Source organism: Xiphophorus couchianus, chromosome 12, assembly GCF_001444195.1.
Source record: "Xiphophorus couchianus chromosome 12, X_couchianus-1.0, whole genome shotgun sequence".
NCBI classification, from domain to species: Eukaryota; Metazoa; Chordata; class Actinopteri; order Cyprinodontiformes; family Poeciliidae; genus Xiphophorus; species Xiphophorus couchianus.
The window spans coordinates 7,509,860-7,525,827 of NC_040239.1; the positions used below are offsets into that span (position 1 = coordinate 7,509,860).

The 15,968-nt window shown below is 35.0% G+C and overlaps 1 protein-coding gene across 3 annotated transcripts; it reads right to left on the reverse strand.

The window, feature by feature from the left end:
* Positions 1-1,055: 1,055 nt before the first annotated feature.
* Positions 1,056-15,785, reverse strand: LOC114154197 (selenocysteine insertion sequence-binding protein 2). Of its 3 annotated transcripts, none has more exons than XM_028033062.1 (18): positions 15,461-15,785; positions 14,996-15,141; positions 14,782-14,914; positions 14,619-14,688; positions 13,441-13,652; positions 13,291-13,357; positions 13,113-13,210; positions 11,707-11,850; positions 11,561-11,632; positions 11,376-11,477; positions 11,150-11,282; positions 10,909-11,075; positions 10,029-10,155; positions 9,780-9,957; positions 8,784-9,004; positions 6,811-6,965; positions 5,796-5,988; positions 1,056-4,876 (listed from the first exon to the last, which is right to left on the reverse strand). In XM_028033062.1, the coding sequence occupies exons 1-18, from the start codon at positions 15,467-15,469 to the stop codon at positions 4,764-4,766; spliced, it is 2,340 nt and encodes a 779-aa protein (XP_027888863.1). In that variant the 5' UTR covers positions 15,470-15,785; the 3' UTR covers positions 1,056-4,763. The 3 variants fall into 3 exon arrangements, with proteins under 3 accessions (XP_027888863.1, XP_027888864.1, XP_027888865.1); XM_028033063.1 differs by having other exon boundaries at positions 13,441-13,649; positions 15,461-15,784; XM_028033064.1 differs by having other exon boundaries at positions 13,113-13,207; positions 15,461-15,784.
* Positions 15,786-15,968: the final 183 nt, after the last annotated feature.

Sequence of the window (15,968 nt, forward strand, 5' to 3'; positions counted from 1 at the left end):
GCGTGTACTAAGCCAAGTCAAGTTTATTTATACAGCACAATTCAGCGACAAGGCACTTCAAAGTGCCATAAAAATACCATAAACGAGCAATAAACATTACATTTTGTCAAATACTATCATCAAAAAAACCGCACATCAAATATATTGATCAATGTTCCAGTTATTATTAAACAAAAGCAACTCTAAATAGGATTTTGATTTAAAGGAACTCAGTGTTTCAGCTGTTTAGCAGTTTTCTGGAACTTTATTCCAGATGTGCGGTGGATATAAGCTGAATGTTGCTTCTCCATGTTCGGTTCTGGTTCTGGTTCTGGTCAGACAATATTGTTCCTATTTTAGGTCGGTTATAATAATCGATACCGAATATCAGACAAGCGTCTCAGTCGTGGACTGTGAGCTGTGATTCCATTACAAATGTGTGCAAAACCTTCTCGATATTCTGCTAACGTAAAAATTCAAAAATTCTCAATTGCTGTGTTTCCGTTAAATAACAAAACGCAATTAATATCGCGCCTGAATAAGTTTGTTCTTGCGATAAGTTAAGAGAGAATCATACGGCGGCACTGACCCGTTTCCACACTGAAATGGAATCACGCATGCGCAAAGCTGCCGGCGAATCCGCTGTGGACTACAGCAAATATAGTTTTTCATGTTGCCCAATGTTTGTATTTTTGTTTTAACTCAAGCTGTTGCACCAAAAATTGCATTTTATTTACACAACCATAATGTTCTGTTAAATTATAAATAAGGTAGAGAAAATAAAAAAATAAGGAACATTGTGAATCTGTTTCTTCTCATTTTTTTTACATGGATCGGGACTCGGTCTCGGCCGGACTTGGTTGGACAAAAAAAGACCTGATTAGTAAATCTTTAATTTAATACACAGTTGTTAAGGCATGGTCATATTATGTCCTGACTTAAACACAGAGAAGTGAAGACATTAGAGTGCTGTACAAACATGTTGATGGAATGTTAAGTGGAAGGAAAAAGTGTAAAAAGAAGTAAAAGGAGCAGAATCAGTAAGATTTTATAAGAACTCAAGCCACACTCATTGCTTTCTTGGTTCCTTCTGTGGAAAAGTTTAATTTCATTTCACTTGATTCAATCACCATGATGTTTTGTTCTCGACTGGCCAGCAAACTCTGTAGAGATTAAAATTGACAAGAAGAAACAGACATTTTCTTATTCAGCTCCATTAGAGACTGTAAAAAGGCAATCTTCTTCTCAAGAAAAAAATAATTCATTGCCAGCGGAAGAAATGATAAACTAATACAGTATACTGTTACACATCGAAAAAAAAATTATTTTTAATGTGTGAAATTACTAAAAAAATAATAAAACACTGAGAAAAAAATAATATTTGTGGCAATTTGGGCACAACTCAATTTAAAAATAACATGTTAGCTACAAACTGGCCAAAGATTCACATCACAGTCCAAACTCAACACTCGGGTAGCAAAACAGACATAAACAGCAGCTTTTTGTAATGTTAACCGTACTTTGTTAAGTCCTGCAGAAAAAAAAGAATTTTCTATAAATACTGTGCATGTAAACAAGTCTCTCAATTCACCTGGAACTGACTCGACAGTGAGCAGTGGGTTCGTAAAGCAAATCCCCGAAACAGATTTCAACTAAATAAAAAGCTGTTGCTTTACTTTTTCTGAAGTCTGATGCTTTATCAATGAAGGAAATGAAATAATTAACCGATAAAACTCGTCTTCTATCAACCTCATAACCAGGTAATTTTATGTGAAACTCCAAAGCAATTATTTTCCCCTCTCAGTTCAAAATGGCGTCAGAGCAGCCCGGTGTTCTGTTACGTAGCACATGCTCGCTATCATATTGCATTAAACCACAGGGATGGGAGTTATGGCTTAATCAAATATATTGTTTTTTATATCACATCCGATTCCTTTTGTCGCTTTCTTTTTTAAAAAGGAAATTACAAATTACTATTCTCAAAAAGTAGCTTTAATTTTAGTAATCCCGTCTGTGTGCTGTGTGATTCGTATTGGTGCCAGCCTACGAGGATTTTTGTTTAATTACGAGAATATAGTCATATTAGTAGCAGAATAAAGATGCGATTTTACCAGAAGAACTTAATAAAATTATGAGAAAATTTGTTTTGACAAAGAAGCTTTTACGACCTGTTCAGACCACTAGTTTTCTCGAGTTCCCATAAAATTACGAGTTAATTTCCCTAATATTACAACTTTATTCTAGTAATATTATGACTGTATTCTTGTAGTATTATGCCTTACACTAATAAAAAATTTAAAAAATCTTAGTTTGACCTTAATATGCCAATTCAAAGTCTAAATAAATAGAAGTTGTAAAGAAATAGAAGTTGGGTGTGCTAACGTCACTCTGAACTATGGAATCACATTGGTGAATTTTGTTTTTCCAAAAATTAAACCTTTGAAAACCAAAAACTCCATTAATCAATGAAATAGATTTATCAGTCAGCCCTTACAGTACTTTAAAGACAGATGATAGTAAAATATCAGACGAACAAAAAGACTGGAAAGAAAAGAATTCAAATGATGAGCTGCATAAAGGAGGAGTACTGAACTCCTGTTGAGATTTTCACAAAGTAGTTCAGGAGAAAAACATCAGGTTGGTAAACAAGATGATTGTAAACTGAGCAGTGCTTTTTAATGATTTAACATGTTCCTGATGTGCAGTTTGCTCTGCTTTTCTCTGACTCAGTCCTCACTGGAACTCATTTTAAACAGTAATTACCTTTATTCTGCATATGCAAGTTTGCCATATTTTCTATGTGCGACATAAGAAGACGATCAGCTGGCAATGTTGTTTAAACTTTAATTTTAACAAAAAATACCTCTCTTAATTTGAAAACACAGAAATATGAAATTTTACAGAACGTAGTCGGAACATCACCCTAAGTAAGACTTAAAATAGATTTGTGAACATATAAAAATATCTAACATTTTGGAAAAATATACAATATTTACAAGACTAATAAAGTCTTGTAAATAATTATATCTTTAATTTAAGTAGTATAATCTTACGCTGAAAGGAATAATTAAAAATCCAACCTACACGTCAGTTATTGGGGAAAATATCCAACATTGAAAAATGTTAGTTTTTAGTTAAATCATCTCAACAACTCTAACAGAAATAAATGCAACTGAAACACTTTTTTTATTTTAAAATGATGTCAGAGGTTTGTAACTTTCATTTAGAAATCACTTCCTGTTTACCTGAGGTACAAATGACATGAAGCAGAGGTGCATATCTTATGCCAACTTGTCAAAATAGGAAACATAAGCGAACATATGTGATCCAGAAATTTGCTACCTGCCTACAGTAGCTAATGTGCAGTCAGAGCAATAATTAAAAACAACTGAAACTGTGATGAACAATAGTCCTGAATGCATCTCAAAGAGTGACCACAGGTAAGATCTGGAGTAATTGTCGCCCTTTTCTAATCAAAACAACCATCAACAAAACTATTCTTTATGCCAAAGAGTTGTTTGGAATGAGAAGTGGGACAAACAATCCAGTTGGAAAGAACGATAAATAGAAAAGCAACTCATGCCCATTGTTAGGTATGGTAGAGAACTGGTGATGCTGTGGGCCTCTTTCTCTTCTTAATGCCCTGCAACTTGGAATCATAAACCCTCTGACAAAGCAGGGGATTTTAATGAAAAATAAGGAGGCCTCAAACATTAAACTGAAAAGATGATCATCAATAAGCAAAAGTGTCAATTTTTAAACTGCACTGAAAAAAACCAGTCGATCCAACTTAAAAAAGAAAGTAAATATATTAAGTTGTCATGTTGAATGTAAATAAAGTAAGTTTGACAAACTTAATTCAATTACATGTAACAAATGAACTTTCCTTTTTTTTATTTTTTAGTTGGAGCTCCGTTCTGTGGTGAATTTAACCCCAAAGTTTCCTGCTGCTGCTTCTAAGTTCTGATTTAAATTTCAAAACTGTGTGAGAACATGTGCTTACGTTACGGAGTAGTTCTATCAAAACATCAAGTGTTCACAGTCTAAAGCTGTGACAAATCAACACACGGAGAAAAAACCTTCTGCGGAAAATGAGCCTAAAACTCAAAATCTGTTTCTTCTTTCCTTCCAGTATGAAGCGTTTCGAAAATATGTCCTATTTAAGTATTTTACAATCTTCTTTTCAAAATATTATTACATTTTTAAATCTGCTGGTCTTCATCACATCTTGTTTTATCCTATGTCCTTCCTTCCAATAAAACTGTTTTAGTCACTTATAAATAATTCTTTATGTTTTTAACTAATTGAGACTTTACCGACCTTTAAAAAGCAGCTACGTTTATATTTCATACATGAATGAAAAAGCTGCAGAATGCCCTAAAACTGCGTATTAATGTTTTATAAAGTGCTTCTAGCGTATTTACTATGTTTTGTCATTTCTAATTAAAGTGGTACTCATTTCAATCCTTAAAATGTTTCCAAAGATTGAATATAGCTATAAAGTCAAAAATAATGGCTCCAAAATATAGTGTTATATGATCAATACTAGAAAAGAAACATCCTACATATTCAGCAGGAAGGGTCACAGTCAACATGGTTCAGAGTTTATATTTTGAGGCTTCCTATCTGGTTCTTTTCCTGAAAGAATTCAAAGAATTCATAATTTACAGGAAATAAAATTAAATGAGAGAAAAAAAATCAAACCAAAAGTGTTTTTTGTGGGTGTGGCAACCCAAATAAATTTTTTTTGCTTTGTTTTGTAGCTGGAGAAAGATTTGTTGCAGTCAACTCTTGTCTTCTTCTGCGTTTTCTGTACATTCGCTGTCCAGGAGCTGCTCCATGTGGCTCAGGAAAGCGTGGCTGCTTTCTTCCTCCAGAATTTGCTCCCAGAATTTCACTGAGAAGCAAGAGAGGAAAAATGATCAGCACAGGTACATTTCTCTACTGGTCTTAAAACAATAGTATTACAGTATTGAGTAATTGGCTTATTACTGGAATCAATCAAAAAACGTCTGATTATTTTCAGGTTTATTATTATTATTATTTTATTTTATATATTATTTATTATTTTCTAAACAAGCAAAACCAGAGTAAGATTAGCACTACTTCAACATATTTTTACTCAAGTAAAAGTAAAAAGTAGCTTTCCAATAAGTTACTCATGAGTAAAAAAAAAGTATTTGGTAAAAAGGCTACTCAAGTACTAAAATTTAATTTAATATTTTAAAATGATGATGACAAAATATGAAGATATGTGCAAATTCTAGCATTTTAAAGGCTAAATTAAACAAAATACTACAAATAAATAATACACTCAAGCAAAAGAAACTTTTTCAAACTTTTTTCAATATTAAAAAACTTTACATTAATACTTACAATAAGTAATGTATAGGATAATGTACTCCTAGTGGTGATATGTATTAATAATCTCCAACAGGCTCAGCAGATAGAAAAAAACAGAACAACAAAGCTGGTGTATGAACAAGAGGTCTCACTCTAACAAACTGTAAGTGTGAGTCTATGTTTCAAATATTTTCTGTTTGAAATGTTTCTTCTTTCTTCATTGAAGTTGCTTGTGCCGGATACAGAATCCAGAAATTTTACTCAAGTTAGAGTAGCGATTGTTCATAGTAATATTACTAAAGTAAAAGTAAAATGTACAACGCAGTAAAACTACTCCAAAAAGTACATATTTTCCAAAACGTTACTCAAGTAAACGTAGCTAGTTACACCTCTGGTTTTATCTTATTGATCAGTTAATGAAAAAGATGGCTTCCCTCTCATTGTTGCGCTGTAAATAAAACGCTGTGACTTACAGTAATGTGGTTTCTCGGACCATTTGCTGTCGGGTCCGGGCTCAGACTCTTCAGCCAGACTGTTAATCTGCAGTGGCTCCGTGTTTCCCTGCTGGTCTGTACCGGACTGGTCGCTACGCTCCAGGCTCAACAGCATCACCTCGTAGGCTCTCCGGGCCTCAGCTGACAACTCAATCATCTTGTGATAGAAATCCTGTAAGTATCAAAGCGAATTTTCACATTTTAAAATGTTAGTTACCCTTTACAGCTACTAGATGTTCAGCATCTTATTGTAAAAATCTTTCAGATGTGGATATAAGCATAAAATTTTTTTCAATTAGTCGGTTATTTTTTAAAATGGCTGCCATTTTTGACACTTTTAAATCAATTATTGCCATGAAATGAGACATGGATTAACTTTATGTCACATTATATGTTTTTAACTATATGGTCATCCTTCTTATACAACTTTAAAGTAGTAACATGTAGTAAAATGAGATGCTGGTTAGGGTTAACTTCCGCTAATATTTTTAATGTGTTTAGCAGTTCAGCATTAGCAGAACTTATTTTTAATGTGTTTACTGGTTTAGCAGTAGCTAAGCTAGGATTCTTGTTTAGCAGGCTATTGGTTAGTGAATCTAAATTTGTGGTTAGATGTGGTTATAACTACTGCCGATTTAAGTGCAAACATGCAGCTCTAGAAAAATTAAGAGTCCATTGAAAACCTCCTGGTTGTTCCACCAAATATTGATTTCTGATCTTTCTGGTTTTTGTGGTGGCCATCTTGAAAAATCAAAACATTAACAGTACATATGATTTCTATTCATCCAGTCATCTACGATTTGACACCAAAGCTATTCATCTGTGATAAAAATCAGTCTTCCTTGACAACTATCTTGGCGGCCATCTTGACTTTTTCCATTTGCTTTTTTTTCATGAGAGCAAGCCCCTGGGAACTTCTGCACCAAGTTAGGAGGTTCTAGTATCCGCATGTGAAAGATTTTGCTGCCCTACATCTGAGAATGATAACCCTGACCTGCGCTCCATCGTAGTTGAAGATGCCCACAAGGCTGACTGGCACAGCCTTGTTGACACAGTGGCCCAGTGCTTTCCTGGAAAGTGCAAACACGAACGGTACGCCCTGTTCGCGACACATGTTGATGATCGTGTGCAGAACCTCGTCCAGGCCACCTGTGGAGGGAATATTTTCCATCAACATGCAGCTTTTCTCCGTCCAGTTTCAGCAGCTGCACGCCTATCTAGACCTCAACGCCACCGATGTTGTAATTGTACACATTTATGACGCAGAGTGTTTTATTTCCATCCAAGATGAAAAACAAAGTTTTTCTTGGTCTCGTTTCAGGATCTAAATGCTTTTCCTCATCAGAGTGAAAATGTCACAAAATACTTTCAAGTTTCTGTTTTTGGTGTCCTACCACATTAATAGGCATTATTTTAGTTATTCTTCAAAATGGAAAATACAGGAGAACATGCTATTAAAAAATGGTGGAGTATTAGGCCCATACTAATAAAAAATACACACACAAAGAAAATCACAAGAATAAAGTCATAGTGTTGCGAGGATAAAGTTGAAATAATTACAAGAATACAGTTGTAATAATATGAGAATAAAGTCATAATATTTCAAGTATAAATTCATAGTATGATGAGAATAAAGTCATAATATTACGAGAATAAAATTTTCACATTATGACTTCACTCTCGTATTATTTCGACTTTATTCTCGAATAACTTTACTGTTATGTTATGACTCTATTTTTGTAAAGAAATTTAAAATTTTGTTATTGTGGTTCTTATTCTCCATCATAATTAAATATAGATGATCATTCATAAAATCTGTAAAAAAAAATAAAAAAATTAACAACCTAAACAAATACAGTTAGAGTAATAATTAAAAAGCTTTAAAGAATTGAAATTGTGGCCATTATCTTGGAAGAGAATCCATATTTATCTGTCCAGTTTGCACATTAAGAGGTAAAAATACTCCTACACTCACTGCAGCAGTCATAACAACCGTTAGATCTATCTAACACTGTTTGGAAAATCTTTTTTTCCTACTGTCACTAATGTAAACATTTGGAGTTTGCTAAAGGTTTCTGTGACTTTCCCTGGAACGATGAGACTCATACTCAACCCATGACAACAAACATCCCATGTGGGTTTGGCATAAAATAAAAAAATTATATAAGCAAAAGGTGCTTGTTGCATGGTGAAAGATCTGTGATGCTGTAGGCTTGTTTTTTTCTTTAAAATGCCCTGGGAACTGTGTTAGAGTTCATGACCTGATAAACCAGAGAATATTAGGCTACGTTCACACAGCGGGTAAAATCCCCATCTGATAGAAAAATAAAAAAATCCAATCTTTGCCACTTCAATATGAAGTCTAATTATTACAAGTACCCTGTCACAATAAAATTATTATTATTGCAATAAATGCTAATGTTGTTTTGATATGATTTTAAAGTAATATAATGATAATGGCATAATAATTCAGGTTTTCTCTCTCCTCAAAGACCAATAAACTCTTATTTTGTAAACACAAACTGAAAGATATTTTAATTATCCAAAATAAAATGCAACAACCAAAAACAATAAATAGAATGGAACCAAAAACCACACACATACGAAAACATAAATAAAATTGATTATGATCTCCCTGTAAGCACATTAATAATCAGAATGGGAATTGTTGAGCTCATTTTAATTTATCATGAGATTAATGTTATTATATAACAACAATTAATTTATTTGTTTTTTTGTTTATTTATTTTGGATATTTAGAATGTCTTCCAGTTCCAGTGCTAAATGTTTGTTAGAATTTAAAGTTTACGGATCTGTGAGAAAGTGTTTTGTCTCAACGCAACAATATTATCGTTTCTCGCTATAACGTCTGGAACAATTTATTGTCCAGCTAAATTTGTCATCGTGAGACGATTAATAATTCCCCAGACTTTTCTTAAATAATCTACAGCCGGTGCTTTTGAATACCTTTGGACTGGATGCGTTCGCAGTTTGGCGAGATGATGACACATTTGACCTTCTTTAGTTTGAGGTGTTTCAGAACCTCTCGAAGGCCCATCACGATCCGCCGCTTCATGCGGGCCTTCATGGGATCCTTCTGGTACAGCCGGTCCTGGAACCGGACCAGCTCCTTCAGCAGCGATGTCACACACTCATCCAGGTCTTTCCTCAGCATCTGGCTGCAGTAGCTGCCATGCAAACAACAGCAAATCATTACACAGAAGTCTCTGGATATTAGCAAAGTGTGGATTGATGCTTAAATATCGATACTTCCAATACCAGACCTTGAATTACTCCACTTTTTTATTGTGCTTCAAAATCGATTCTCTCAAGTCTAAGTATCAATACTTTCAATACTTCAGTCACTTGAGATAAAGGATCTTAACAAGAGCTCGTTAAAAAGTAACTAAATCATTGAGATCTTTCCTAAATAAGAATCTTTTCAAAGGCAGGAGACGTTCTGCGCAAAAACAAAACAGACTGAAGGGAAAACAGTAAATATGGTTTTCCTTAACAAAAACATGAATGGGAAAGTTTCAAAGATGGATGCCTTTGCTTTAGGTTCATTAACATGTTTTCAAAGTAATGTGATTTTGAAATGTCAATTAGGATGCAAGCTTTCATTTTAGAGTAGTTCCTAATAACTAAACAAGGATTTATTTCAGTAGGGTTATTACTTTACTCATGTTTTTATTTTGCAACACCATTTTAACATGCTTTGTATGATTGTCTGCTGTTGTTAAAATAGCCTGGCAATAATAAAAAAGGCCGTCACCCTAATATACTTCAGACTTCAAACTAAATCAATTAAAGTGATGTCTTGCATTCTTATACAGCAAAGAATTGAATTACTCCACTTTTTTTTAAAATTTACCAGACACATTATGTGTTTTTGAGCAAAGTATTGGCATTGGACATCAAACATCACTAGTCGATACGAAGGGAACAACGTTGTGGCCTTACTCTCTAAACTTCCTGCTGTGAATTTTGGGAACGTTGTTCTGTTGGGGCTCAGATGAGGGGACTTCCTGTTGCACATCATCGTTTTTGTCATTGTCCTCATCGGCTTCATCCATGTTGGAGTTTGTGCCGTTTAAATTCAGCTGTTCGTCGAATCCTTGTGTAAGGCTCTGAATGTCTTCTGAAAGAGACAAACAGAATAAATTGAGTCATTCTGAAATCTTTCTATAGTGAGAACATGTTGGCTCTGACCTGTGTCATTTGAGTCATGCTGCTCTTCTGCAGCATCATTAGTGAATTCAGAGCCATTATCAGGCAGCAGTCCTCTCTCCTCTAGCAGACGTCTCTGTTTTTTCTCTTCTCTTTCTTTCAAAATGACCTGAATATGTAACAGAATAAAAGCTTAAAGGAAAAAATTGCGTCATATTTTAGTACTAAAAAGCTAAAAATGCTCATGAAACAAATCATAAACAGCCTTTTCTTAGTTTTGCTTTTTTGGACTCCTTAAGTGGCATACTTTTAGCTTTTAACCCCAACAGATTAGCACACAATGTACTGATATTAAGTCAAGCAGAAAGGTGTGAGTTTTTCACATGTTGATGTTAGAAGTATTTTTAGCTACAGATGCATCCTTTGGTACAAATGATCAAGCGTTCACTCAAGAAATTATATGTTATTGGATTTTAGGTAGTAGATTTATTTAAAAAATGAATTGAATTAATTGTTTATTTGTATATTTTAAAGTATTTCTGCAGATATGCCAATATTTTTTATCCATTTAATAGACAGAATAATCAAAGACTAAAATAATTGTTAGCTGCAGCTCTAAAATCTTCACTTTATGAGCTCAAACTCAGACTTTTCTACCAACACTTTGGCCAAACGTCTTGCACTAATGGCCGAGTTTGTCGTCCCACATGTATCATCATCACTCTTTATCAACCTCCAGCTGCATTCTCGACTGCTTGCTCTTTCTTTTCACATTTAATCATTTAAATAAATATAACAGTCAGGATCTTCTAAACAGTGCTGAAAACAAGAAGTTGTAAAAATGATATATATGAGCTTCAATATAACAATGCAACTACTATAATGATCAACAGTGAGTGTATGGCAGACTGTGTCCACTTGCCTTCTTCAGAGGAGTGGGTTTCTTGGCTTTAGGCACTTCTCTTTGCTTTCCTTTCTTAACTAAAGGGCTGGTCGAGTCCAACGGATTGTGTGCGATTTTATCCTGCTGCCATGGCGGCTTCTTCAGAGCTGACGATTGCTTCTGGACGACAGGCAGTCCTCCACCAACTACAGTAAAGCAGACATCGATTAATTATGTTCGTAAACGCGGTTTTTAAAGAAATAAAAACCTATTAGCTGACCAGAGAGAATGATCGGCTTGCTGTCCTGCTTTGATTTTTGAGTTTGTTGCTTCTTTTCCAGGACGGCCAGCATGTTTCCGATGTCCAGCTGGACCGGGGCTTTGCTCTTTTTCCCCGACACTTTCTCTGCTTTCTACAAATCAGGTGGTGAAGGTCAGAGCTACGTCACTGAGACAAAACCAGACTGCTCTGACAGTGTCAGTTTTAACAAATGATTAACACAAACCTGTCCTTTTTTAGTAATTTCAGGCAGTTGAGTTTTTCCTACTGGTGATTTTTCCTTGTTCAAGTCGGCAGACTGGTACTGTCCTCCTTCTCTTTGGTTTTCCTTGACATCAAACCACAACATAAGACTTTTATTTATGATATTTTATCTTATGTTGATGCATTTAAACCACTGATGATATCTACCTCTTTGCATAGCTTTGTTTTACTGTTTAACCCAGTTAAACCCAGCACCAAGTCAGGGAATTCTTCTTCATCCTAGGAAAAAATGTTAAATTCTGTTAAATGTCCAAATTTTTATTCACCCAGAAGAAGCAAAAATCTAATTTTACCTCAAATTTTGGAGGCTCATGATGAATTAGTGGACTCCCTGACTCGGCTTCTGCATCCTCAGCGTTGCTTTTGGATTTCTTTTTCCTCTTTCGCTTTTTCTTTCCTGGGCCTCCCTCTTCTTGTGGGGTAGAAAGGCATTTTGTCTGGTAATATAAACAAAATGAACTTTAGAAAAAAAAAATTGTAAAAAAAGAGATGCATTTTTTCAAAAACAAACAAATAAACCAAAACAAAAAACAGGCTAATAGTTCAGGAAATAAGCCCAAAAAGAACAGAGCTAGTTGTTGGTAAATGCAAACACATGAAAAATATATGCAAACATGTATGCAAACTTCCATTTTACAAGGTGCAAGTAATTCTCTTTAAACCAGTTTAACTGCCTGTTTTTTTTCAGCTTTCTTAGATTCATGGTTCTGTAGATATCAGGAATGCACAGATCTACTTTTATCACTCCCAATATACCAACAGAATAAAGGTTTAGTATCCGTCAATACCGATCCAAAACAGAAAAACAGTCCTGAATAGACCTGAAACTGTTCCTTTTTTAATGAAGCACAGACATAAATGTACTGAATAACAAGTACATTTGATAACTCTGCACCAGTACAGCACATTTAAATACACCAATAGCTTCACGAGTTTGGTCAAACATGTAGAAATAAACTGCAACAAACTTTCTCTAAATGGTTCTGAAAGTGCAATTAGTAATTCTAAATATAATATAAAATAAATAAAGCATGACGTTGTGCAGACCGCAGAGTACAGAATTACACTGAATAGATCTGCATTTATGGATTGGGTACATTGTCACCAATACCCGATCTAGATTTTTATTTCAACATCAGTATCGATACAGATATTAACACTCTTTACTTTATGCCAAATATTTGCAGCGTTTCTCAATATTAGAGGGGATAATCTTTTTTAAATTGTTGCCCAAATGTAAATTATTGAGCTCATTATAATTAATTATGCAGGTAATAAATTTATTGCTTATTGCAACAGGCTTAGAGTCAAAATGAAGCTTAATCTCGGCCATGGCATTATGCTGAGGGCCTGTTTCGCTGCCGGTCCGTTGCAGAAAGTGGATGAAAGAATGAGGAAAGATAATTACCTCAAAAATCTTTATTTCACCTCATATCAACGACTTTATAGATGAATAAAGTTACTAAGTTTTCAAAAACAATCCAAACTGGTGAGCAGTGTCCTCCCAGTCGCTTTTTTATGCTCAGAACCATCAGAGAGTTTTGTTGATGATCCAGCCCAGAAAACCGAGGCAAGGTTCTAACCTGATCAACTCGACTCTCGGTGAGTCCATTTAAATTTCTTCCTTACGCCTCAAAAGAGAAGAATAAAAACTGAAACCCTTTTTATTAAGAATTAAACCAGAAAAAACAAACTGCACCTGTGTGTCGCTGCGGCGGATTGTCTCGTCTGTAACAACAGGTTTCTTTGGGGGCTGAGAGGCAATATTTGCCCAGGATGTTATTACCGGCTGAGCTGCTAGGAAAGAAAGAAAAACAAGTGATTCACAAGTTAGAAAAGACTGTCGCTGTGGTTCAGGAGATGATTTCAGCCTTTACCTGGCAGGTTAATAGGGGTCTTATTCTGCAAGGGCTCAAGTTCTGCTGTAGAGCCATTTCTTCCAGCCTGCCAATAATAATACAAAACAGCTCAGTGTTCATATTTCTACATGATCTAATCTGATTTTTCTTTTAAATACAGAAACTAACCTTCTGGGAAGTCGTCTGAGTTTGTGGGTTTGTGCATTGAGGGCTTGGACCCCAGCAGTCTTTCTGTGCTCCAGCATGAGAAGTTGATTTCTGCAAAATGCCAGCTAACTCTGGAAAATCAGCCATCTTCACTTCAAACGGGACAAAATCTGCCAGTGCTGGTGTTGATTTCCTTCCAGAGGCCGGGGCTGACCTGACATGTCTAAAACCTGCTGACGCCCCAAAAGGACAGACAATAAATGAACGGCTAAATAAAGCTTTATAATTATTCATCTGCATCAATAACACAGATAAGATATATGTTAAATAACTAAATGTGCAAATCATTAATTAAAAATCTGAATTCATGTTATATTAACATCATACATAAATACTGAAGTATTTAAATATTTCATAGACTTATGTTGCCGCACATGGAGAATTTTATTCCATCTCTAAGCCTTGAGCATCATTCGATCGGGTCAAGACAAAAAACTATTGGTCTGTAGTTAAACTGCAGGTTAATTATTATTATTATTATTCAAGTTTATTTAACTGAGGACAGTAAACAATGTTACATGATAAAAACAAAGTGACCATTGTTTTAAACAAAGGTTTTCTAGACAGTCTAATTTGTAAACCCAGTTCCTTAGTTGGATCTTTCGCTGAAAAATAGAAAAGCTAGAATTAAAGATTCCCGTCACACACACACACAATAATCATCATTAGGGTCTTTTTGGTGAATCAGCCTGAAAGTCTTAATTATTTCATGATGGACTGTGGCAATGGAAATGTTAACTTGATAAATACTGAAGTAATTTAACTAAATTAATGAAAATTTGAGTTAATAATTGAATTATTTGTATTCTTCTTCTGGCTGTTCCCTCTTCGTGGGTCATCACAGCAAGTCATCCTCTTCCATCTAATTAATTGCATTTGTTCAATTTCAAATTCAAAGATAAGTTATTGTAGATGGTGATGGAAAGATCTCCTGTAGCAGTCTGTATTTAAGCATACTTGAAGAAGCCTCTGATTGAAGACACTCTTAATTATTGACTAATTTAACTATATACCAATAAATGTTTATTCAAACAATGCACAGTTTTATATGGGTTATTATATGTATAAATAGCTTTTGAAGGCATAATTTTGTTATTTCTGAAAATCTACATGCGAGTCACTCGATGGATGATGTTTACCTTTTTGTCGTGCATCCGCTGAGTTTTTGCCCACATTTCTGCCCTGAGAATCATTGCTGCTTTTTGATGTCTGCAAACACACCAACAAAATGATTGAAATCTATTACATAAATTAAGTCACAGTAACTTAGTGTGACTTTAATAAGTGTAATAAAAAGAAAACCTTTGAATGTGGATCCCAGAGGAGCTTGTTTTTGTCACTGGTTTCCCTCACAGGGCGTCTGCTGCTGTAGCCATGACTTCTTGAAACATCTCCCCTTTTTCCTGCTTGTTTTTGGCTCAGATCTGTCCAGTTCCTTAATAAACACAGACACAGAGAAAAGATACGATCAGGGGTCGAGTTGCTGATTACTTGGGCTTAGCCATGATCTCCATACCTGGCTGAAGTTTGGTTGGACACATAAGGATTTGGTAAGACCACAGGAACTGAAGCTGTGTGAGGATCAGAAGCATCTCTGCTTCTTTTCTTCGGATGTTTTTCAAAATCCTGGGGAGAACAATTACTAGGTGTCGGTTTGCTCTCCTGGAAAAAGTAAAGTGATGTCAACAAAAACCTTTGGTAAACATGTAACTTATAATTACTTAAATAAACATGATAAGGAACACTTCAATTATATGTTCTGGTTTGACATGTCGAAGCTTTAAGAAGTGTTAAAAATACAACATTTGTGCTTCAGACAAAATTACGTCTTCGGGAAACAAAATATTATCTTTCACTTCATCAGTTGCCCCCCATTTAGGCACTTTTTAGAAAGAACTGTAACTGTAGCAGGACATATTCGCATGCGTTAGCTTCAGTGCTAGCTAAATAGGCAGTTATAATCCAATTTGGTGTTCTTTACCTTCTCCATCTTCAGGCGTTTTTAAGATTTAGTCACATATTCGTATTTTCGCATGTGGTTCCAAGTGTTGTCAAAGTCCATCCCACGATTATGCCATGAGTTTGTTAATCATGAACAACCTGTTTGATAGCTTAGCATGAAAAACAGAGGCTAGCTGTGTGATGCGTCAGTTGCGGTCGAGCCGACTCAATCCGCTAGATGTTCTAATTGAACGATCTCAATTCATTTGAGCTTAAATTGTATATCAACATTCACAGATACAACTTAGATTTCAAAACTGGAATCAAATTTAAAGGCTAGTGGTACAGCTTTATGAATAGATATTTTGGAGCTGAAGGGGTCGGTTCTTGTTGGCGAGTTGAGCCAAATAATGCGGTTCTCATATCAGGGTCGGAAGTCCCATCAACTGAGTGAAGGCGATGTTCACAGAGGAACAAACGGAGAAACAGCGACATCTTGTGGGATTAGAGAGCAAATTAAATAATTCAGTCAAAAGTTAGGTTGACGT

Excerpts from the sequence above, each read along its gene's own strand:
- LOC114154197 (XM_028033062.1), bottom strand. Across the intron at positions 13,653-14,618 it reads AGCGGATGCACGACAAAAAG|CAGGTTTTAGACATGTCAGG; the intron begins GTAAACATCATC and ends TTGGGGCGTCAG. Across the intron at positions 10,156-10,908 it reads AACCCACTCCTCTGAAGAAG|GTCATTTTGAAAGAAAGAGA; the intron begins GCAAGTGGACAC and ends TTACATATTCAG.